General features: G+C 38.2%; 4 protein-coding genes across 6 annotated transcripts; 2 read left to right on the top strand and 2 right to left on the bottom strand.

Moving 5' to 3' along the window:
• Window positions 1–553: 553 nt before the first annotated feature.
• LOC127799605 (DNA-directed RNA polymerase V subunit 7-like) lies at window positions 554–5,811 on the bottom strand. 2 transcript variants are annotated; one of them, XM_052333796.1, is made up of 2 exons: window positions 5,687–5,811; window positions 554–1,361 (listed from the first exon to the last, which is right to left on the bottom strand). In XM_052333796.1, the coding sequence occupies exon 2, from the start codon at window positions 1,348–1,350 to the stop codon at window positions 772–774; it is 579 nt and encodes a 192-aa protein (XP_052189756.1). In that variant the 5' UTR covers window positions 1,351–1,361; window positions 5,687–5,811; the 3' UTR covers window positions 554–771. The 2 variants fall into 2 exon arrangements, with proteins under 2 accessions (XP_052189756.1, XP_052189757.1); XM_052333797.1 differs by lacking the exon at window positions 5,687–5,811 and adding an exon at window positions 5,465–5,605.
• Window positions 5,812–5,967: 156 nt separating this feature from the next.
• LOC127799604 (CRM-domain containing factor CFM3A, chloroplastic/mitochondrial) lies at window positions 5,968–11,844 on the top strand. The gene is made up of 9 exons (XM_052333795.1): window positions 5,968–7,001; window positions 7,951–8,422; window positions 8,501–8,631; window positions 9,625–9,975; window positions 10,107–10,263; window positions 10,349–10,641; window positions 10,972–11,031; window positions 11,143–11,232; window positions 11,345–11,844. The coding sequence occupies exons 1-9, from the start codon at window positions 6,066–6,068 to the stop codon at window positions 11,633–11,635; spliced, it is 2,781 nt and encodes a 926-aa protein (XP_052189755.1). The 5' UTR covers window positions 5,968–6,065; the 3' UTR covers window positions 11,636–11,844.
• A 3,066-nt stretch (window positions 11,845–14,910) lies between these two features.
• LOC127799590 (transcription factor bHLH92) lies at window positions 14,911–17,433 on the top strand. Of its 2 annotated transcripts, XR_008022652.1 has the most exons (4): window positions 14,911–15,313; window positions 15,395–15,694; window positions 15,935–16,291; window positions 16,817–17,433. XR_008022652.1 is itself a non-coding variant. In XM_052333755.1 (3 exons), the coding sequence occupies exons 1-3, from the start codon at window positions 14,978–14,980 to the stop codon at window positions 16,067–16,069; spliced, it is 771 nt and encodes a 256-aa protein (XP_052189715.1). In that variant the 5' UTR covers window positions 14,911–14,977; the 3' UTR covers window positions 16,070–16,481. The 2 variants fall into 2 exon arrangements, 1 of the variants encoding a protein (XP_052189715.1); XM_052333755.1 differs by lacking the exon at window positions 16,817–17,433 and having other exon boundaries at window positions 15,935–16,481.
• LOC127799591 (40S ribosomal protein S15-like) lies at window positions 16,951–24,188 on the bottom strand. The gene is made up of 4 exons (XM_052333756.1): window positions 24,040–24,188; window positions 23,790–23,935; window positions 23,644–23,701; window positions 16,951–17,433 (listed from the first exon to the last, which is right to left on the bottom strand). Exons 1-4 carry the CDS (start codon window positions 24,040–24,042, stop codon window positions 17,185–17,187), a joined length of 456 nt encoding a protein of 151 aa, XP_052189716.1. The 5' UTR covers window positions 24,043–24,188; the 3' UTR covers window positions 16,951–17,184.
• Window positions 24,189–25,267: the final 1,079 nt, after the last annotated feature.

Below are 25,267 nucleotides of genomic sequence, written 5' to 3'. Positions count from 1 at the left end.
GACATTCTGGTCATTAAGAAGTGGAAGGAAGAATTTGAAAATGATAGAAAGAGAAGAGAACCATACCGGATGAACAAAGAAAAAGGGGAAAATGAAGTCGTATGATGGTAACTGTAACCTTGCTACTGTTGTTTCTGCCACTGATTGTTTTGTGTTTGTAATTGTACACTCCTCAAGTTTGTTCAAGACTCCAGTGGGTACAAGATCACATTTGATAAGTCATTCTGATTTGTAAGATTGGATTGGGCCATTAATTAATTGTCTACTGGTATCATTGTCTTTCTCTTTTATAACTAATGCATGTATTTTGGACTGCATTTTGTCTTTTGAAGACAGAAGTAGGCTTAAACCAATTCCTTTAATTTCTACAAACAGAGGCCATGGATACTTTTTCAATCAAAGCCTACATTTCAATTGGGTACAGGACTGAAGGCAATTTCTATGAAACATGCCAGTATAATCTATCTGCTTTTTCACTACAGGAAACATCAATTTGTACACATCACTACCGCTGCATACAAAGACAGAACTACAAAGGGAATGGTTGAGAGTAAAAGAACCCTTTAAAAAAGACCAATTCCTATGAGACATGCCAGTATAAATCTTTCTACCTGCTTTTACAGCATCGAAGCTGCAGGATGAACAATATTAGTCCATCAACTCCAGCTTTCCTTACAGGAAACATCAATTTGTACATATCACCACGACATACAAAGGCAGGGAACTATAGCAGGAATGGGAATGGTGTTGATGTTGAGGGTACAAAAACCTTTACAGGCTCAATTCATCTGAACCCGACAATGAAACTGGGCCCAGGCAGTCACCTTCTAAACAGCCAAGTATCATGAACTCTCTTTCGATGTCCGTGTCCCAATGTTTCTTTCTCCATCTCATGGCAAATACCATAAAACGGATGACCACGTCCTCCTCTATCCTCGAGAGATCATCGCTCATGAAAATCTCCTGGGTTTTGGTTCGGACATAGTAGAAGTTTGGCATCTTTTGAGCCGATAGATAAATGTATTTCATGGGTCCGCATCTCAAGAAAACCCCCCGGCTGTGTATCTTGTGAACGACTCCAAGCATGATTTCTCCAACGACAGGTAGGAAGGTGCGACAGTAAAAGGCTACTGGGAAGAGGATTTCATTTGATTTCTCTTCCAACTCTCCGCTGCCTATGCTCTTTAATTTGGTTATTCCAAGGAAGTAACCATGTTCCTCTGTGGACTTTATGAGCAGCAATTCCTTTAAGAGACATGCTACAACTGAACTTAAGGGGATTGCTCCATTTCTGTCCAGGCTCTTGCTGGGGATTGCAATGCGCCCATGTATTTCTGTTTCCTGAATCATTTGCTTGCTCTCTGCATCAAAATGACCAAACATACAGGACAGGTGATGAGGCAGCCTACTGACACCACACATTTGTCAATGAGCATGAAGATAGCCAACTTTCAGACAAGTAAATTGATGGAGCAAACATCAAATCATATAAGCCAAAGTACCATATAATGGAGAACAGTGCAAAACAAATACTAAACTACCAGCCCATAAGAGCAAGGCTATTAGCAGATGCTGCAGATCACAAAGGTAGTGAATTTGTTTATCCTGAAAGCACTTGAAACTCAACTTACATACTTTTATACCTTTGAAACCAGTGTGCAGACACATTTCTATACTCATTCACTTTTCTGCTCACATGGTCATTCAAGTCACCTTTCTAAATACTCCTCCAACCCTTGCAAAGTTGGGAGAAATGCCCTCTTCTCTCATTCAGGCTTGTGGTGCATATGTACTAATAACGTGTAAAGTCTCTTGTCCTAGAATAACTTCAATTGAAATATTACCCTCTCTCAACCTCTTTTCATCTGTTGCCTTATTATTTAAAGTCTTATTTATTAGAACCTTCACTCCACTCCTGTACTTTTTTTATTACTACAATTTATATCCTAACTTTGCAAATAATTCAGCCTTCTCACAACCCCAAAGGCAAAAAATTAATGATTCTTCTCTTAATCATCACATCCAACACCTCCATGGATTCCCGTATCAAGGTTACAATATTCTATAATCCAATCATACGCTAATGCTAGACTAGCTTCTTCACTCGCATTTGCTATCCCAATCAGTATTTATAAGTAATAATATCCACTAAAAGGTACAGTTGGGTAACTGGCATGTCTAGGTTCCACTTGTCAGTTGTCACGACCCCAAGGATATACAAGGATATATTAGTAAATTATGTATTAGATGTATTGTAGTAGGTTGTACCTTGCTGTATAAATAGAGGCTAAAACCTAGAGGATTAGAGATGGTTGAACAATAATTGAAATCTGTTTCTCTCTCAACTTCTCTGATCTCTCTCTGCTCTCTCATTTCCCTCTGATTCTCTCTCTTTCTCTATTCTGTCTGCATTTCCTCCTCATTTTTCTGATTTCTCCCTCCAATTCTGATTCTATCTCGCTCAATTTCTCCAAATTTCCCCCTAAAACCGTACATCAAACCTAGGTTCATGACAAATGGTATCAAAGCTGGTTGATTCTCGGCTGTGATTCCAGCAATTCTTGTGCTAAGAATTCAGGCAAATTCAATTTCAGTTGAATTTTCAATAGATCTAAGAAGACTGCTATTACCAGCTGTAGATCTAGATGATTCCTAGAAGCGGTTTCAGTGACAGAATTCGAGGCAATTTTGGAAGGCAGATCAGAGCCGGTTGATTTTTGGCTGACTGACCTAGGTAATCTCTAACAGTTGTTCCAGAGCAGCCGATGCTAGGTTAGTGACGTTTGAGATGATTCAATGAAGCTGATCCAGGGGTGATTCACAAGAGGCTGTTTCAGAGCCAATCGAATTCTCAGGAAGCAGTGCAGAGGAAGATTTCAGCAATTCTAGGCTACAGCATTAAGGAAGGCTGCTGATTTCTCTAATTCAACTGTGATTGAGGCGGACTCAAAGGTTGCTGAATTGAGGTTCAGGTGAGTACTGGAAGCAGTTTAGAGACAGGTCCAGGTGATCGTTAAAAGCTGTTCAGAGTGAAATTTGGTGAATTAAAACTGTGAAGATGGAGAACAGATTCGAGAAGGAATTCGCTAAATTTGACCAAAAGCTGGACAACTTGCTGGATTTGATTTCAAAGGAAATTCAGGTCAGTATGACGAGAAAGGAATCCTACCTAAGACCTCCGATCTACAAGAAGTTGCAATAGATCAGGAAATTCAGGAGGACAGGAAAGGAATTGCAGTTGCCAGAAACGTCAATGATACATCACTGGAGGAGAAATTTGCTGAAAGTGAACCTCTGGTGTACACCAGCAATCAGGAAGCCAAAGATGTCACAACAACTTTGGATTTTGAAGATCTTAAATCTGTTTCTCTTGAAGGATTAGGTACTCCCTCCAATACCTGATTTCTTAATAAGAAAAGTTTCTGAAGAAGATGCTCAAGATGACTACCTAGGAAGTTTTGATCATGAGATGATTGATTCAAACGATCGATCATCAGGATTGAAAGATGTTAACAGAGAAGTTCTTGAGATTGAGAAAGAGGCAAATGATTCTTTTGGAATTGAAATTGATCCAGTCTTTTGCAATGAGAAATTGGCTCAATCAATTCCTAAAACAAACAGTGTTGAAAAGAATTCAGTTGCAGTTGCCAAGAAATCGGAAGAACAGCTAATAAATAATGATATGACTATTGAGAGGTTGCAGGAGAACAATGAGAAACTGTTCGACGGATTAAGAGAGGAAGCAAAGTCCATAGCATTACCCCTGGTGCCTAGTCCAATGTCTGAAAGACCAGCTAATGTCCAGGAATGGAATCTTGGGAGGAATAGTTCTAAGAAAGAAGGTTCTAAGAATACTATTTCTTTGCCTTTTGCTCCGGAGAAGGCTGAGTCCATAGCTTGGGTTAATGCAGGCATCAAACAGGTTAAGATAATTCCAGCAGGAGAATACCTTACTGATGTTTTGATCTTGAACAATATGACAATCTTGCTGTCATTGCAAATGTGTGGACCAGTTTCTAGTGGTTTTGGTAGAGAAGGAACAATTGAAGTGGACTGAGCAGAAGAACTGTGTCACAGTTATACAATGTGGCAATAACAATCCTTCTAATTCAATGTGAATTAGAGGAAGTAGTTGAAGAACCGAGAAAAGAGAGGGAGAGATTGGAGAAAAGAATGAGAACGAAGTGAGAGAGAAGTTAGGGAGAGAGAATAGGATTCTTGATTCAAATCTTTGATAATCCTTACAGGAGCAGCCCTCAGCTTATATAGTCTGCTCTGGGTGCTGCCACAGCAGATCATATGCCCCATAACAAATTGTTTTGTCCTATTCTAGCCACCTTTACACCTAGCTGTACTATCTAACTAACTACAGCTAGAGAAAGGGAAAATTACAATTAAAGACCACAAGAGAAAACCGTAAATAGCAATTAAAATCCGCAGCAAAATTGGCCATAATTTGGCCTCTGTTTTGTGACAAACTACCATACAGTTTGGAAGATGATGGAAGAGAAGATTGCTACCGGAATACTTATTGCTACAACTCACTGGCATAATTTCTGGAGAAGAGAGCCTTGACATGGAGATCTTCAAGGTCTAAATTTTATATTTGCAGGAAAAGAAAAAGAAAGAGAACGTAAGAGACGAGAAAAAGGCTTACAAGGAAAAAGAAAGAAAGGAAAAAGAGAAGAAGGATGAACCAGATAGTGAAGGAAGGAATTGGATGAAGAAAACGGTGATTGTTGCTATAATTTCTTGGGGATAAGAAATCTCTCAAGAAGGGGGGATAGTCACGACCCCAAGGATATACAAGGATATATTAGTAATTATTTATTAGATGTATTGTAGTAGGTTGTACCTTGCTGTATAAATAGGCTAAAGCCTAGAGGACTAGAGATAGTTGAATGATAATTGAAATCTGCTTCTCTATCAACTTCTCTGATCTCTCTCTCTCTCTCGTTTCCCTCTGATTCTCTCCCTTCTCTGTTCTGTCTGCATTTCCCCCTCATTTCTTCTGATTTCTCCCTCCAATTCTGATTCTATCTCCCTAGATTTCTTCCAAATTTCCTCCTAAAACCATAGGTCAAACCTAAGTTCATGACACCACTTTTTCATTCTACTTCCACAAGATTTGATCATGAAATACTTCAACCTCTAGTTAGCACCAAACAACAAGCCAAACAGGAATATAGGATTAAACAGATGCAAAAAGCATAGTAGAGGTGCCTTTTTTGGGCTTCATAAGCATTCATTCCAGCGATGCCAGTCCTCTAACCAAAGCAACATATAAAATCATCAAATCAAAGCCCAGAACTTGTACAATGTTAAACAACGACTCGCACTCTTACTACTCAACTAAAGAGGATCATTATTTTCATATAAGAAATACTTCATGCTAGAATTTCACAGAACTTTTTCCTTCTCTTGTCATACGACTCTACAACAAACACACACGTTAAGCAATCACCTTCTCTGAATCGACCTCTACACACATCCGTTCATCCGCTAATTGGAACGGAAATTAATCAAAACAAGTCATAGATTTTGAACTTTCATCACTGTTCACCCTGAGATGCCAGAATTCAACCCAAGAAACAAATCATTGTACAATAAAAGATGGCAAACGTTTCTACCACAAAACATATATATTTCACACCGATCAGATATATGAGAGAAATTATATGCTTACCTGAAAGAAGAAACCCTAGGACGAGCAGTTTGGATTCTAGGAAAGTGACCTAATGGAGACGGAGAGAGGAAGAGAGAAATAGTTTCATGGACCGGATTAAACCGCCATGAACCGGATTCAACCACGGTTCAGTTCAAAATATTCAATAGTGCGTATTGCACTCAGATGCGCAACCTAGCACCGCCTGCCTTATTAAGATATAGTGCGCCCCACATGGCTGCATTAGAGAGAGGGTAATCTGAATGAGATGGGGAGCCCAAAGGTTCAAGATTTCGCGGCTGCTTCAATTAGGTTGCTCAGTTTCCGGCAGCTTCTCTCTCTCTCTCTCTCTCTCTCTCTCTCTCTCTCTATATATATATATATATAAATATATGTATATATGTATAACCCAACAACAACAACCTTCTTAGACTCGTTCCAGAGCTCAGTCTCGAAACTCCATGTCACCCCAGGCTTGCAGTTATTCAGGTACGGTTCGTCCACTCCTTTCAAGAATCAAACTTTTTGCGGTGCTAACAGGGCTCTCAGTTCACACTCAAACTCAGGTAGAGACCCACAAGAGAATTCCAATTTTGTACTTAGAAGGAAGTATAAGAAATGGGGTTTTGCTGCCGAAGCACCCGTTTCTCAATTAAATCCTAATGCAAAGTCCTCTCGTAGCAGTTGGTTGGATAAATGGAATTGTGTCCCCCAACAGAGCTGGCCCAGACCGCCTCGGGCTGTGTTGAATTATAGAAATAGTGGCAATGTTTCAAGTTTGGCTTCCACAAAAGTTAGTTCTAGTGGTGGTGTTAGTGGTGATGGTGAGAGTGGTGGTAGTACAATGGAGAGGATTGTGGAGAAATTGAAGAAATTTGGGTATATAGAGGATGGGAATGAGAGGAGAGAGGAGGGAAAGAGAGTGATTGAGAAAGGGTCTGTTGAGGACATATTTTATGTAGAGGAAGGAATGTTGCCGAATGCACGAGGTGGGTTCTCAGAAGATTCGCCATTGGGGATGGAAAATGTGCTTGGGAGGCAAGGAGAAGTGAGGTTTCCGTGGGAGAAGCCAGTGGATAAGGAAGAGGAAAAGCAAAATTCCGTGAGGCAAAAGAGTAGGACTTCTTTGGCTGAATTGACTCTTCCGGAATCAGAGCTGAGGAGGCTGAGGAACATGGCCATGCGGATAAAGAACAAGACAAGAATTGGCGGTGCTGGTGTCACAAAAGAAATGGTACATGTGATTCATGAGAAGTGGAAGTCGTCTGAGGTTGTTAGATTGAAAATCGAGGGTGCCCCTGCCCTTGATATGAGGCGGATGCATGAGATATTGGAGGTAAGCCTGTCCAAAAACTAGTTTTACCCCCATTTATTGATATGTGTTTTTATTTCTGATTTTCAAGAAGTAGGTTAATATTTGATATCGTCCTGATTAATTATGGAACTGCATTGCATATAAAACCTGTGCTTCAAGAATTCAAAGGTAAATCTGAGTGCTGAAATTTAAAAAATGAATTTAATTTGTATCTTCTCATTTTGGAGGATGATATAGCTATGAAAGAGCAATTCTTCGCAACCTCCTCGGATGAGGTCCCATCAATAATCATAATCAAAGATATTTCGACTGCATATTTTCTTATGTACCACAAAATTGTGAATTGGTCTAAATTCTGAAGCATCTGCTATTTCAACTTCACAGTCTATGAAGAACAAATGCTTTGGAAATCCTCTTCTAATGGGTTGGTTATCCTATAAGAGTCAATTAGACATTATGAATGTTCAGTGAGCAGTGTTCTTTCTGCAAGACATCTAACACCAAACAAAAATTAGCAACTTGAGGCATAGTGCTTTGGAAGCATATTAAACTAAGGAATTACCCAATTTCATGAGATGATGGTTGTGCATACAGCCATATTTCCATAGTTCATGTCATAAATTGCCTCTGCTAATATAAGGCTCTTTTTCCTGTGGCACTTAAATCTTTGTGCCAGGGGGAGAGTGGTTGGACTGTGAGATATGCTCTTTACTTCATTTATGATTGCATCATTATAGTTCTCATGTGTGGACTCTATTACACTTGTAGATTTGATGTCAACAGAGTAATTCATCTTAAACTTTCTGTTCATGATTTTGAAAGAAACAGAGTTTGCTAGGATATTGTAGTAACTGAAAGCACTTGTACAGGTTTTGTGGAAATTGAAGTTTTGAGCTGCAGTATATCTCACAATCAATTGTATCCAACTATTTGATTTCAACTTTGTCTTCACCTTTATCTTCACTTTCAGAGAAAAACGGGTGGATTGGTGATTTGGAGATCTGGCACTTCTGTTTCTTTATACAGGGGTGTGGGTTATGAGGCTCCTTCAACACGAGCAAACAAGAGGACATCACTCAATTCCTTGCCAGCAGCAGCTGATAGAAGTAGAAACTCTTTAGAACCCAGTTCTGTCAATGATCTACATCCACCTCATGGAGAATCAGGAAGTGCACTTGAGGAAACTGGAAATTCAGAATCATCACAGGAGATAAGGTACGAGGACGAAGTTGACAAGCTGTTAGAGAACTTAGGGCCCAGATACACAGATTGGCCAGGAGGTGATCCATTACCTGTAGATGCCGATTTACTTCCTGGTGTCGTTCCTGGGTACCAGCCTCCCTTCAGAATTGTTCCTTATGGGGTGAGATCTACACTTTCAGTAAAAGAGGCAACATCTTTAAGGAGACTTGCAAGAGTTCTCCCTCCACATTTTGCTTTAGGTATGCCACTTCATGCAAACTTGTATAGTACTCTCCAAGAGCTTATCTGGATTTTGATATGAAATTCCACATATGCAGGTAGAAGTAGGCAGCACCAAGGTTTGGCTGTTGCCCTGATCAAGTTATGGGAAAGAAGTTCAATTGCAAAGATTGCACTTAAACGCGGTGTGCAGCTAACTACAAGCGAGAGAATGGCCGAGGATATAAAGGTAATCAATATAAATTTTTTATGGGACAGAAAATTTAGAAGAAGCTAGAAATTTAACTTGATCTCAATAGTCCACTCCAAGTCCTAGTTATCCTCAGAACTAAGGCTAATGTCGTAATAATTGTCAATGAAAATGCTATCGATTATGTTAATTTTACATTGTTAATGGGGCAGAAAACTTAGGAGAAGACAGTTTTTTTCTTTTTTTGCTAAGTCAGATTTCTTTTTTAATTTTAAGTAGGATTATATAGGAAAGCACCACGATATGATATGGGGGCAAACCTTGCAGTCTTGCACAATTGTATCTATCTACAAAATGATCTCATCGAAGAGGTGAAGGAAGAAATACTAGGAGAAAACAACCCTTGAACTTGATCTCAATACTTTGCTTCAATTTGCTCTATTTATCCCCAGAATCAGTGATTAACAGTCTTAATTATCCATGAATATGCACTTGGTTGTGCTAATTTTTTTTTTCAATAAATGCATGTATACAAAGATATAATGGCCTTATAGAAGATATGGGCATGGATAGAGATGGTTGGAGAGTTAGGAATTCATGCAGGCGATCTTACCTAGTGGATTAAAAAGCTTGTGATGTCATTTTTGTTATCATTGTTGATGTTATTACCACACTAGTAAAAGCTAATCACTCACTAGGTGATTGAGGTTGTACAATCATCATTCAAAACGTAACTGGATCTTGGGACTAATAGTTTCATTTTCTTTATCAGCACATGGTTGAATGTCATTTAGAATGTCGCAAAGGTCAGGGATTTCAGGACGAGATGCACCAATATATGTGTTAAATCTTTTGAAGGCAAATGTACATTTTTGTGTTTATAACAAAGGATGAAAGGAACCCAACAAAAATTGTTTTAGACTACTAGAGACTTTTTCATGTGCTTTACTGGCCCATTTAATCTGTTTGGGAATAACTTATGAACTGGATACTTGCTGCCTGGATCATCATATTTAGTTTATCGGGATGCAGAAATTGACAGGGGGTGTGCTTCTCTCTAGAAACAAGGATTTCTTAGTGTTCTATAGGGGGAAGAGTTTCTTGTCACCAGAGGTTGCTGAAGCATTGCTAGAAAAAGAGAGATTGGCAAAGGACTTGCAAGATGAAGAGGAGCAAGCAAGGTTGAGAGCTTCATCTTTGGTTATACCACGTGTTGGAACAAATGACGAATCTGGTACTGCTGGTACGCTTGAGGAAACATTGAATGCAAATGCTCAGTGGGGGAAACAGCTGGATGACGGTGACAAGGCAAAGGTAATGAGAGAAGTAGAGGTGTTAAGACATGCCAACCTCATAAGAAAGCTTGAGCGCAAGCTTGCTTTTGTAAGTTTCTCAAAACCTGTTAACATTCTTAAAGTTTCTTGATGGGTTTTAAGCCTCAGAATATTCTTTTGGGTGATAACAGTTCAATTTCCAAATCTGTGGCCTGAATCTTTAGTCGAATTTTCTAACAGGCTGAGAGAAAGCTCATGAAAGCCGAACAGACCTTGTGTAAAGTGGAGTTGTCATTGGCTCCAGCAGAGCGAACTGCAGATCCAAATAGCATAACTGACGAGGAGAGGTTTATGTTTCGCAAGCTTGGTTTGAGGATGAAAGCTTTCTTGCTTCTTGGTAGAAAAACCTTTCCAGCTATGATTTTTCACACTTCTCTCTCTCAGCTTTCAGATATTAAGTTTAAAGGATTCTTTTAATTCAGGTAGGCGTGGAGTTTTCGGAGGTACAGTGGAGAACATGCACTTGCATTGGAAGTACAGAGAACTGGTTAAGATCATTGTAAAAGCCAAGAGCTTCGAGGAGGTAAAAAATGTTGCGCTCTCTCTTGAAGCTGAGAGTGGAGGTGTTCTGGTATCAGTCGACAAAGTGTCAAAAGGGTATGCCATCATTGTGTTCCGGGGCAAGGACTATCGGCGACCTCCAGCACTGAGGCCAAAGAATCTCCTGACAAAGCGGAAGGCATTAGCACGTTCAATTGAGCTTCAAAGGAGTCAGGTATTTCTTCGAATTCAGAAAAGCCCTTTCAGTACCTCCCAACAGTTGTATAGTCAGCAGTGAATACATGAATTCTATACGTCCAGTCATCTCTGTGCTAAAAATTCAAATTTATGTCAATCTTCCTTGACAAATGTAGTCCTTTTCATCCCAATCACAGAACATGCGTGCGCCAATAACAAGCCACAATTCCCACTAGGCGAGATTGTGGCTACATGAATTATAGACAATTCATTCATCAATGTCGATTGTCCTAAACTGATATATTCTCCGAATTGATAAGGCATTTGCAGGTCTTAACTTGTTGGTTATACGATCTTTGACTTGCAGGCTCTCCTGAATCATATTTCGACTCTGCAAACCAGAGCGGAGAAGCTAAGATCTGAAATCGTACGATCACCTATACCTATACCTATACCTATAGCTTCAGATTCAGACTGCAGAGCATCCTTTATTCTCTTTCTTTTTACTAAATCCTGTTCTCTTTGCTATACAATTTAGGAACAAATAGCGGCCGCAAAAGACTCTGGAGATGAGGAGCTTTATGACAAACTAGATTCCGCTTATCCCATTGAAGATGAAGACAGTGAGGTCAATATCATGTCTGGCAATTCTGTGTGTAGATAGTTGAAGCAGCTACCTGACTTGTAACGTGCAGTTAGCTTAAGCTGTCTTTCCCCTTTCTTTTCTGGTTTTTGTACAGGAAGAAGAAGATGATGCATACCGTGAGACTTCCGACACTGACAATGACGGCGACGCTGAATTCAATAGCTCAATTCAGAGTCACCACTGGGAAACAGATTTTCCCTATGATTTCCAGGATCAGGAGTCAGGAGAACCGATCACAGTCCAATGCGCCACTGATGAGTCGAGCAAGGGAGTCGATGAAATGGAGGAAATGAACACGGGACTCCCCGGTTTGAGTCAACAGAAAGAAGAAGAAGAAGAAGAAGAAGAAGAAGAAGTTTCGAGATGGGAACACAAAGAAGTTTAGAGGATCGTTGCATGTCCAGTTTTGGTGATTTGTTCATATTAAATGGAACATAACTTCTCCTATGCATGCCAAAATTGACTATATATTGGTTAGTTTTCTGGTTTCCTTATGAAGGCTTCGGGATCCACCTTAAATACCAATGTAAATTGGCTCTAAAATAATGAGAGATTACCAAAAAAATCTTCATGGTATCAATGCCACTTTTCTAAGGCGTCTTTTTTATCTTTTCGGCTTTCATCACCTTTTTGACCGTTATCGCCTTTCTGGGCTTCATCGTTGCCACTGCATACCTGCGATTCTACCTTTATTGTAGTTTCTCTTATTCGTTCTTCCTCTCTTTCACAATATGTCAAACTATTTCTACTGATATTACTTCAACTACTACAAATGAATCGTTGGCCACATCAACAACTTTCACCATTACAAGAACTGGAAGTGATTTCCAGAATATGAACCCACTTTACCACTTGGATTAAACTATCTGTAATGGAGTTAGGTGATTCGCACATTTCTTAAGGGACATGAAAAGATAGGTCAAATCACTGATACCAGCCTGAAAGAGGAGGATCCAAGATTCAGAACATGGGACAAGTTAGGCTCGATAATCATGTCATAGATATGGAATTCCATGAGAGTAGAAGTTAATAAGAATCTAATGTTTCTTATCACTGAAAGATTACATGAGAAAATCTACAATGAACTTACTCCAAGAAAAAGAATGCAACGTTAATCTATGAGTTGGAGGTTCTCTTACGAAATTGGATCGATAACAAATTACAATTAAATCAATCAACCACACATGAACACAGAATTTAACATGAAAAATTCAAATTGAGAAAAATTACGAGCAGAAAGAACAAAATATCACTAATCAAATATTGATAATACAAAAGTGATATAGTTGTAATTAATTTCAAAACATTGGACATCTATTTATAAACCTAAAATTATCTATAGATATTCACAGAAAATCATATCCTGATCAAAAGATGATTCATGAGAATATTCCTCCAGATGAGATAATCTCACAAAAAATCGAATTTGATATCATTATAATCCCAGTCAAATTTGAAGTTATAATCATAATCAAATTAGGAGTCTCAATCTCAGTCAAATTTGAATTCCAGGTCACAATTGTAATAAGCTTTACCTTGACACGAAATTCAAATATGGAATTATCTAAAATTCTTTTTTTCAACAAAATCACAAATAATTAATCTCCTGATAAATACCAACTAAAACTGCACCACAGAAAATACCACCCAAATCTACACAAAGTTCATTGTAGTGAATATCTTCAGCCACACTTAAAGTATAGCCAGAGATCAACCTCAATATATCTTTGTTGATCTTAATAAGTTCGCATTAGTCAATATAAATCCCTCTTGATAACTCCACCTTCATATAAATTCATTCGTCTAAAATTGCACGTATATTAACCTGTCATTGCGAGAATCAAATATTCAGATCCATATCATACTTCAAGGCAGCCAATATAAAGATCAAATAACCCTAAATAATGTCAAGCGGTCCATAAACAAAATCCCAATTGAAAACGAACTAAAATACTAGATTTAGGCCAAATTTGAACATAAAAATATAATTGGATCTGTTATTCTGGCTGGCTAGATCTAAAGCGAGTCAAATCCTGGCGACTTGGGTCGACCAAGATCTGGGTGTGTTAGAACCTTGAAGCTTGAAGCTTCCTGTAATGGGGGAAACCCAATCGACAATGGTGGATGTGTTGAAGGACTACAAGCAGCAAGGAAGGCCGATGGCAGAAAAGCAAGGTGGCAAAGGTTGGCCAATAATCGACGGTGGAAGAGAGAGCATATCAGCAACAAGAAGCTCGACAACGACTGGCAATGTTCCAATCGACAAAAACGCTAACGACAAAGGGCAAACGCCGATGAAGTAGAGGAAGACGACTGGATCTGAAGCGACGGTAAGGTCAAGGGCAGTCAATGGTGAAAGTAGGGTCGTCGGCAATGGAAGAAGAGGCGGACATGCGACTATGGCGGGGGCTAAACGTGTTGGGCAACTTGAAATCAGCTAATGCAAATCTAACGGTCGAGATCTACCAAACGTTGATGGTTTGATCCAACGGCTCTGATACCAATTTGTTATGAAATTAGATCAACAATAAACCACAATCAAATCAATCAACCACACGAAAATGATATAGCTATAACTAATTCTAGAATATTGGAGACATATTTATAAACCTAAAATTATTTGTAAATGTACACAGAAAATCATATCCTAATCAGAAAATTATTCATGAGGATATTCTTCTAAATGAGATAAATCTTACAAAAAATCAAATTTGACATCATAATCGAAGTCAAATTTGAAGTCATAATCACAATCAAATTAGAAGTCTCAATCTGAGTCAAATTTGAATTCTGAATCACAATTATAATACGTTCAAATCACTTTTACCAAGGAGGCAAAATTGATCTTAATTATCACAATGACTTCGGCTAAAATTGACCACAACCATGATTTGCAATTGGAGTGTAGCCATGACATTCAATTCGTTCAGGACCTTTTTGAGAATGATTGAGTGCTTGAATTCCTTATAAGACTAAATGTAAAATACGACTAAATTAGGGTTTAGATTCTTGGTAAGGTTTATACACCAACTCTTCATGTGAGTTTTTCATTGTTTGTGCTGAAGAAAGTCAACGAGGTGTCATGGTGGATTAGTTTATATATATGCATAATTTGTGTATCTAATTATTGATCAATTAAATTTAGAGTGTATTTGATTGAAATTATTTTTCATGAAAAATGTTATGTCAATAAAAAAACATTTCATACTTACATATTTGATTGCTTAACATTTTTTATGAAAATTTTTTATAGTACAACACGTTGAAAGCATGGTTTGGCCTATTTTCTATAAAAAAAAAAAAAAATTGCAACTAAAAAAATGTAGAAATTATTTTCTATAAAATTAAAAAAATAATTTTTTTTTCATCTTTTTCCAATCAAGGACGCGGTTATTAGATATGTTTTGATTATGCTCATGTATAATGGGGGGGGGGGGGGGGGGGCATGTCTTTGTAAATAAATTTGTTTTACGGCAAGTTTGAGTTAAAATAAATAAATAAAATTGGTTGTAGAAAATTATATAAACAAATCCCAGGAGACATGTCGTCCAATGAGTTCGTCATAAGGCAACCACCAAGGTTGAACACGTTTGAAACCAAGCTTTGACCACGTGCTAAATGTGCAATTTTTGTTGAGGGGACCGTTATAATACCCGTTGGTTCTAAATTTCGAAATTCGCGGGGAAGAAGAAGAAGAGGCTTCGGGTTCGGGAAGAGAATCAGCGCCATGGACGAATTCTTCCAAAGCGATCCTGCGGATTTCTGGCTGGTAGAAGACTACTTTCCGGTCAACCGAAGCGCTTTTGTAGGATACGAGAGCCGGAAAAGTGAAGGAGGCGCCGGCGGCGGGAGCCAACTGTTGAGACCGAATCGTCAGAATGCGAACAAGAGGATGATAGAGTTCTGGAGGCGGCGTGCTCGGGCGGCGGCTCCGGTGCAGGCGGAAGGTGGCGAATCGGAGAGAGAGCGGTGTCGGCGGCACATGATCAGTGAGAGGATGAGGAGAGAGAAAGAGAAGCAGGGCTTCATAGCTCTGCATTCTATGTTGCCCCCTGGAACCAAGGTTTTGTACTTCTTTCTGGATTTTAGGGTTTTAATTAGTAGTGGTGTTTTAGTGTTATAAATGGTTTTTTGGTTGATGCAGAGAGATAAGAGGTCGATAGTTGAAGCGGCAGCCACGGAAGTTGAGGAGCTTCAAAGGTGTAAAGAGGAGTTGGAGAGGAGAAAGGAGGAAATGGAGAGGAAATTGTTGTTGGCGAGGACAGAGCAGCCCCGGGAAATGGAGGGGGCGAAGATCAGAATAAGGGTGGGGAATCCTTTCTCCGGGACTGATTCGATGGTTGAGGTTCTGAAATGTCTCAGGAACATGGGGACCAAGACCAGAGCTATCCAATCCCAGTTTTCACCCCAGGAATTATCGGCAGTCTTGCACATTGAATCAGAGGTACCAATCTCTCTCTCTCTCTCTCTCTCTCTCTCTCTCTCTCTATATATATATATATATAACACTAAAGTACAAGTAAAGACGACACAGTAAGAAATTATTTATGTACTTAATAATGAGTTGTGCATTTGAAAAGTAATACGGCTTGAATTTCTATGAATTGTTTTAATTTAAAGTAGCAATCAATAGAGAATTTTTAAATGTTTTTTCATCCCTGTGGGGGTTGTGAGTGATGGGCAGATGGAAGCAGCAGAAGTTGAGAAGAAGGTGCAGGAGACATTCCGTGAAGCTGAGAGGAAGTTTCGTTTCAGTTGCCCACCCGACACTTCAAAAAGTTACAGTGAAGAACACATCACACATGGATGGGCATCTTAATTAATTAATTATTAATCCTTGTGGAAGATTCAACGACATTGTGGAACTTCAGATATCAATGATGACTCACCACCGGTACAGCAGGTAGCACGAGGATTAAAGATGCATCATCATTATCAATCAAGAAGATATGATTATTATATTGAGGGTTCGCATCAAAACGATTATCTCAAGAAGATATGATTATGGCACAACCTAACTGTCATCCCAAGTTTATTGAATGTACGTATAGCAGCTGCAGGTCTTTTTACACTTAATCTAACCATGCTTTGCCTTTGCCTCATATATACATTTATATATATATGTGTCAACAAGAAGATTATGACCATAATTGCAACTGCAAAGAATTGTAAATTTTTTATTGGCATGGTGGTACCTTTTTTACCTTATATATGATGTTGTTTCCAATGCATCACCGTTATAATAAATTAATAATCATAAAAATATATTGTATAATTATAATATGTAAGTTTACGTTTCAAACAAGATCAGATTACGAAAGTGAGTAATCATTGCTATTGTTAAGAACATTGTCCAAATAAAAGATTCAACGCAAATAAATGATCCAATTACTTACTGGCATAAAATTTAACATAAATATAAAAAGTTTTAAAATGTACAAGATTTATAATAAACATAACTTAGTAGCATATAAATTTATCAATGATTAATTTACCCTTTATTTTTATTTTTTTTTACATAATTAATAATTATTATATTTTCCTGCTATTTTGTCCAACCAACTAGGAAGAGGAAGTCAAACGCGATGAAACCCCCACCTTGGGCTATTACCGTAGTACACACAGAAAGGACAGTCCAAGAAATCAGACCATCATTAAGTCCAACCATTCAACTACTCGCGCACATGGCAGACGAAAATATGTAGCAACAATCCCCTCTTTTATGTAACAAATAATAATATTAACCATGAGTCAAAACATAGCAACAAGCTTTGAACTAAAAGTCGTTTTAACATTCAAACCCTTAATATGGGGGGAAAAAAAAATTATCCAGTTAAAAAAGCAAAACACGGATCATCAAGCAAAGAGTGTCCAAGAAAACATTTGAATACTAAATGGGCATTTATGTCTAGACTGCAGGGTGGGTGATGCCTCTCACTTGAGAGGAATGAACCTAGAGGAGTGGGTGGCACCAATACCAGGTCTTCCATGCTTGACTGGCTTGTATGAGATCGAGAATTCAGCCAGATAATGGCCGATCATTTCCGGCTTGATCTCAACTGTAGTGAAGGCTTTCCCGTTGTACACACCAATAACACTTCCAATCATCTCTGGCACGATGATCATATTCCGCAAGTGGGTTTTCACAATATCTGGCTTCTCACCCGGTGGGGCCTCGCGTTTCTGAATCAGAAAACCACAACCAATCATGCTCAAGGCTAAGACGAGTTTTTGAAGGTGATTAATATTAGCATGCAGCAGAGACGCTAACATTGTCTTCACATAAAACTTGAAGTATGTACAAACCAAAATTCAAAATAAAGCAAAATATGGATTTGAATGAAAAATTCAAGCTAATTGGCTAGGCTGGGAACATCTTTACACAAAATTCATACAAACCAAACATGAACATTTCATGAACAGAGTTCAAAATGGCAAACATGATGGGAAAACAATAAAATAATTACATAAGACTGTATCCGCAGTTACCAAATTTTCAGGTACGATCAGAGTACCAATACTCCAACAAAGTTTGAACTGATACTTCAACTGAGACATTAATAGAACACAGAACTTACGGGAACAAAAATACCTCTACGTTGGACACTTGGTAGATGAATTGACCTCAGATATTTTGCTACACTTGTCAGGATCCAACCTAATCCTACATTTTTTCAAAAAAAAAAAAATTCCAAAGTAAATTTGGTAGTGCTCCTTACTTCTTTCAAAATTCCAGATATTTTGATGAATAAGGCTCCCGTTTATTTTCCAAAGTACCACGTGATGTAACAAAGTATAAATGAGGCATGCAAAAAGTTAAAAACAAATATTGTTTTCATGCATCTGTAAAACAGATCTACTTGTTAGTTCTCTCTACACCATGAAATATCACCTCAATGTCATCCCATATTCCATCCTACCATAGTAAATTTGGTAGTGCTCCTTACTTCTTGGACCAATGGTGAGAGAAACAACAATCACAAGCCTGAACCCCAATCCCCTGATCAAAGTATTCTTCCTTCCACATGGAATAGATGTCTTTCAAAACTAGCATCATCAACTACTTATTCACTGATGAATTAAGTAAACACAACAAAGATGTATTCTACAAGTTCCCCAAAATTAACCATGATATCCTAGGGGAACATAAACTCCCATAGACATTACAGCAACATTTTTACTGAAATAGATTAGCACTAAGTTTGCAAGTAAGATACTGTCACGCCCTTGAATTAGGGCTGGCAGATTTCAGTAATCGCAAGAACAAGATAAGAGGGAAAGATAGAACGAGACAGAGATAGAAAGTTAGAGAGAATGAGAGAGAGAATCAAAGGAAGAGGAATTGATCATTCATTTGATCGATACCCTTCCTTGATGTCATAGGTCTCTATTATAGAGGACCTCTAGCCAATTCAGTAACAACTCTTCTAACTACTTAGCAGCCTAATGATTAGCTGTTATACAATCAATCCATTCCTATCTATTAACCAACCAACTCCTTTAGTTAGACCCTAACGGTTTACAAGGTCATTACCCTCCCAATTACAATATTGCCACTAGGGTTGTGACAATCTCCACCCCTTCAAACAATTCTTGTCCCCAAGAATTGACAGCGATGGCTATGGTTCAACTAATCCCTACCTTCAACACTTGTTGTCTCCTCTTATTCTTACTGTTTTGCTTTCCCTGTTTAGTAGAAGCATAGCATCGTCTGCCTCTGGCTGTTCTGCTGCCGCTTTAGCCTTTCCATAAAACACTTCAATCTGTATAGAATGCAACTGTGATTCCTCTCCGATGATCACCCTGCACTCACGTATTTTCTCATGGGAAATGTCGTCTTCTTCTTCTTCCTTTCCCCATCATAACCCTCCATATTCATCAGCTGTCTTTTGCACTGATAACCAGGGCTATATTTGTCTCTACACTTGAAACATAGCCCCAATTGCCTTCTCTGTTCAATAAAATTTTCTTTACTGCCATTATTATTTGCTACTGCCTTAGTTGCTGGTTGATTAGGCCCTGTAAGCAAGGGCCCCGAATTCCCTCCCCCATACTATCCGGCCAACAAAGTTGGCTCATAGGGAACATTATGCTTCTTAAAAATGGCCTCTAAGGTCATTTCTTGTAGCTTGGCCTTTTCTACAGCTTGCTTCACGGACGTGGGTATCATTTTCACCATGGGCCGCAACTCCTCCCCTAATATGCTAATAAAGCTGGATACCAAATACTGTTCAGTGAGCATTGGTTGCACAGTGCACACCATGGATCTCAACTCCTCAAATCGGGCTTGGTACTCAACTGTAGTCTCTTTTTGCTTTAACTTGCTGAATTCTTTGACTACATCTGTCATGTTTTTCTCCCCAAAGCTCTCACATAAACCTTCAACAAATTCTGCCCAACTCCTCTGCATCCCTTCATCTTGGACCCACCCTTGATACCAAGAGTCCACCCCTTCATTCAAATAGGCTACCGCTAGGTTTATCTTCTGATCTTCAAAGATCCAGTAAAACTGGAAGAACCTTTCGCACCTCCTTATCTACCACTGTGGTTCCTTCCCTTCAAACATGGGAACCTCTAATCTTGGCATCAGGGCATGGGTCTAAGTCCATTGTTGTTGATTCCTCACTTGGTTTTCTAGGGCTGCAAGGTGATCTACTTCTTCAAGAATTCCATGTGTCTCCAAATGGTTGCCCTGATGTGGCAAGATCGGGTCAGAGGTTTGTCTTGGTGGATATTCCGACAGTAACTAGAATTGGGGCAAGGAGGACAGCATGCTCAGCATGTTGTCAATCCTCCATCCCTGCTGCTCCACTGTTTCTTGACACCAATTCATCACTTCTTGTTGCTTCTTGTTGCTTCTCTATGGCCGCTTACATGGCTTCCTTCCATTCTGCCAATTCCTCTCGAGTTTGGCGCATGGTATCTTGGGTATTGAACATTCCAAATTCCACAGCCTCCAATAGATTCTCCAATTGCCTCAATCTTGTTCCTTCTGCCATTCCGCTTTGACCCTCAATTACATTGGCTTCTGCAATTGATTGTTCTTCTCAGTTCACGTCAAAACAGGAGTTACCAACTTCTTCTGCACCATTCCTTGTTGCTTCCGATGCCTTCTTCACCATTAATTCCAATCCAATATTGTCAAAACTTGCTTCAAAAATGGCCAAACTTCTCAGCCAAGGAGCATCGGTCTTGAATTTTGTTGTGTTTGCCCCGAGTTTGAGCGATAGGAATCAATAAAATATTGGTGATTTTCCAGCTGGAAGTTAAAACAATTAGGTTTCAAATACCAAGTGTAATTTACTTAGTTTTGGGGGTCTAATTGTAATCTATGTTGCACGGAAACGAAATGGGAAACGTTTCCGAAAGGAAACGGCAATGTGAAAACAGGACATTCTTCTAAAAAAATAAGCATAAATAGGATCTGAAACGGGAATAGGAAACGTTTCGGAAACGTTTCCGAAACGGGAAAACGGCTCCTATGAGGTGTTTCCGTGCAACATAGATTGTAATATCCCAATGTCGATTAGTTACATTAGGGTGTCCACCCTTTCCATAAATAAGAGGGCAAAGGGCAATCAAGTGATGCAAGAGGGAGTTTTTATTCATCTATGATCAAGTACTGTTTTCATTCTTGAGAAAAGAAAAGTTGAGTGATAAGGATTTAGTCTTGTGTATTCTTGAAAGAATGAGAGGTTTGTACTCAAGGATATAGATGAGGGCGAAAGACTGATGTACTAATCATATTTCCAATTGAATAAGCATTGCTCTGTGGGTGTTGGACTGCTGGATGTAGGTTTGCCTAAGTGCATTCTGAACCAAGATAAATCTCAATCTTGTGGTTTGATTTTTTGCTTATTGGCTTTCTAATTTCATGAGTAAGGGTTTGTGTGGAAGTTTTCTTCTCATTGTTCCTGGTTTGTAAGTCCTAGCATCAACAATCTTCAATCAAAACCAATTCTTGAACCTTCACCCACTTCAAGATTTGACCGAGACTCGTTGCCTGTGCTCACCTACCCAAGCCCAAGCTCCTTGCTTCTGAATTTCAATCAAGACTACTTCTGCTCAAGTCCATAAGCCCAATCTGCCTTGCTTTCATCCTTCAATTCTGCTTGTTTGGGTCATCTTTGCGTTCGTCACTTCACCTCCTCTTGGGTCACGTCTTGCCAGTGGTCGTGAGTATAACTACCCCTTTGATCGCTTGTGACTACCACTTCACCTTCAACTTCCGACACCTTAATCGATCTTGTTGAATTAACGACACTGACTAGATGGAATTGTGTGCACTACCATGACCACGCTGGAGTTGCTATTGCTAGCAAGTTCCGATGCTGGCCCTAACCATGATAGTTTCTACCAATTACCCAGCAACTAGTTCTTCTGGCTCTAATACCACTTTGTCACACCCTTGAATTAGGCTGGCCAATTTCAGTAATTGCAAGAACGAGAGAGAGAGATAGAAAGTTAGAGAGAGAGAGAACGATAGAGAGAGAATCAAAGGTAGAGGAATTGATCATTCATTCGATCGATACCCTTCCTTGATGTCGTAGGTCTCTATTATAGAGGACCTTTACCCAATTCAGCAACAATTCGTCTAACTACTTAATAGCCTAATGATTAGTTGTTATACAATCAACCCATTCCCGCCTATTAACCAATTGACTCCTTTAGTTAGACCCTAATGGTTTACAAGGTTCGTACCCTCCTAATTACAATACTGCCACTAGGGTCGTGACAGATACTCCAGTAAAAAAAAGAAAAGAAAAAAAAGGACTAGCAAAAGACCTAGCATCCTTGAACTTACTTGTGATCATCTCTCTTGAAAAGTAACTCCTTTCTTTTCTTTTCTTTTTTTCTTAAGTTGTGAGAGGGGTGGAAGTTATGTGTTGCAATACACGAGATGGTCAATTTTCTACTCAAGAATAATTCCACATTATCTTTCTTTCCCCCCCACCACAACAATTAGTTAAGTGTTCAATTTACAAATGGCCAAATTTCTACTAAGAACATGATAAATCTTACATTGTCATCTTTTCTCAATTCATGTGTGTGCATCTCAGCCAGTCAGATTATAAAGCATTAGTTATTTTTGAAACTTCCCTATCCACAGCCTAAGTATGAAAATTGACAGATTACCAGCTCCTTTAAAGTACAACAACGAATACCAACCCAATTCATCAATTAAAAATCAATTTGTAATTTATGCTTCTTTTTTAATATTTTAATTTTCTGGCTCAACAAAGGGATAGGTGGGAGAGAGCATTGGTGCGACCTGTCAGGATGTAACCCTGGCAGCACCTAACCCTGTCCTCCCCAAGAGAAATTATTTTGTGCCATTGAGGCACCACATTAGCAAACAAATTAATGCTCCAAACCAATCACATGTTGTCACGTGTTTGTTACAAGGTTAAACTTGATAATGATCAAGTAAACTCTTTCAAATATATTTGAGTTTACCTTATCACATGTACATGGCAACACATGATTGGTTTCAAGTACCAATTTCGTCCGCTAACATGATCCCTCCAAGACACAAAATAATTTCCCCCCAACTGAGGATTCCTAAATGAGACATAGTTACACACTGGATCCAACAGAAGGAACAAGTAGTCATGAGAATTGGTTATACGTGTCTAGCAATGGTGAGGACTGAGGAGCACTAAGGCCAACCTCATCCCCCCCCATGCGAGGGCAATGGTCATTCAGGTTTAAACTTGCAACCCCTGAGAAACCAGTGGTTTTAGGCTTCTGTTTTCATTTACATACTCTAGAATAAAAAAAGGGGAAATTTTCATAAACCCAATAGTTTTAATTCTTATTAGAAAACACTGCCCAAAGAATAGCAGAGGTAATTTCCCAATTCCAAATTTTCACGTTTAGAATGAACAAAAAAATGGTCATTTCAATTCTACAAATTCAGTTCAAAGGAATTGAACATAACTAAATCAAATTATATCAAAATAGGTGGAATTTCTAATTGAGTTCTACAAAACTAAAACAAACAAATTTTATAGACAAAACTACCCCTCATCAACCTTTACTTTTCCAAATTAAACTCTATTTTCCATATTGTAAGTTGTGCAATACCAAACATGAGAATTCATTTAGAAAAACAGTGTAAAGGCTTTCAGAAAAATTTCCCACAAACGGTTCCAGGTAAAATAAGCGAAAGTTATTTCATACCGTTCAAATATTTTACTGTTTACCAGGGTAAAAAAATCAGTTATTGAAAAACAAATCGAGGGCCAAAGTTCGTCGAAGGTCATTCCAAGATGCTAGGACACCCGATTATCCATCTAAAATAATACAAACCCCAGTAGAATCAAATGCAATCACAAACCCTAATAAATAGTCAGGTTTCAAGATCTAAAAGCAATAGTAAGAAATCATTACAGCTTTGCGGAGCTTCTTGATCAAGGCCATAGGCTTCCTCTTCAGACCTCTTTGGAACCTATCATTGGCCGAAAAAAAAAAATAAATAATTCAACCGTAAACACATAATACAGCACATATAATGTATTTCAACAGTCATACAATACCTTCTCCGAGCTCGGGCGTGGAAAAGCTTGACGAGCTCATCTGTGGACATATCGAGGAGGGCATCCAAATCCACCCCTCTGAAGCTGAACTTCTTGAACGTCCTCTTCTTCGGCAGTCCTGCTGCCATCTCCGTGTCGACGTCCGCCTAACGGAGACAATAACAAATACATAATCAGATATGTATACATAAATACAGATCGACTGAATGGAGACATAAAGGGAAGAAATGTGCGGCAGAGGGGAAATCACCATTATTGATCAAGAAAGATAATTCGCAAACCCTAATGGGAGGAGAAACTCGATCCGTCGCGGCTAGGGTTTCAGCACGGAACCACTCCCAGTGTGTAAATATATATAGGATACCCCTTGATGAAGAACGAAATATTTGCAGAGAAGTGCCTGAGATTTGATTAATTGATATATGGACTCAATCTTTTACAATTTATGTAAGACATTTATTGGGAAAGAGAAAAAAGGTAAAATTGCACTTTCATCTTCCGTTAATTATGTCATTTGCATTGAGATTTATTCTTACCCACTAGAATTTTCTTTATTATGCTTATTTTTAATTTTTTTAGAAAAAAATTGAATGAATTTATTTTAATCTATCAAAAAAAAATATTCATAATACAATAATCTCGATTACAATTATAACATATATACAAAAATTAGACATCATTGCAATAAATCTTAGTACAAAACTTGATTGCATATCATACAAAAGAAAAATCTTTATACAAACTTAGAGAACACACATTAACAAAGGTAATGAGCGAACGAAGCTACAGCTTTTTAAGGTTTAACACAACTGCTCACTTATATACTCATAATTTTTATAATCTCATTTGAATCATGAGATGACTTTTTTATACACAACCTTTTCATTTAGTTAACAGAGACAATGAATAAAAGCTCGAAAGTTTTCAACTAATGATCTTACTTTAATTAAATGAAATTAAAAAAAATGATAAAACTTATAAAATAAATGTCAAGAATGATAATATCATTTAAAAAACAGAGATCATTAGGTCAACATGGATTAAAATGAGAATTGATATATGAATAATTATAAATGACACAAAAACTTAACAAAATAAAAAATATCTTTAATTCTTTTTTTTTTTTACTTCTTTTAAAATGAAAAAGATAATAAGGATCAAAATTAAAAAGAAAATATGTGTTTTAAACCTATAGGAATTAGATAATAGAAATTTAGTTCAAGTGTATATGGGATGTGTATTCTAGAAGAAATGATGTTTCTCGTGACAATGTTCGAATACCTCAGGATTCAGATATCTGTAAGACCATTAAAAGGTTTAAACAATTTTGGTGCGGATGTTTGAATAAGGTTCGAGAACAAGTACTGCTATTAGATTTATTTAAGTCATTTGCACTACTTGGTTTAGACATTTGTATAGATCTCTAATGATGAAGATATATTCTGGACATATTTCAAACTTGTAACTTGAGCTTCAGA

This window comes from Diospyros lotus, chromosome 4 (assembly GCF_014633365.1).
Source record: "Diospyros lotus cultivar Yz01 chromosome 4, ASM1463336v1, whole genome shotgun sequence".
NCBI classification, from domain to species: Eukaryota; Viridiplantae; Streptophyta; class Magnoliopsida; order Ericales; family Ebenaceae; genus Diospyros; species Diospyros lotus.
Note: the sequence above shows the minus strand (reverse complement) of the source record. Positions and strands in the feature narration are given on the sequence as shown.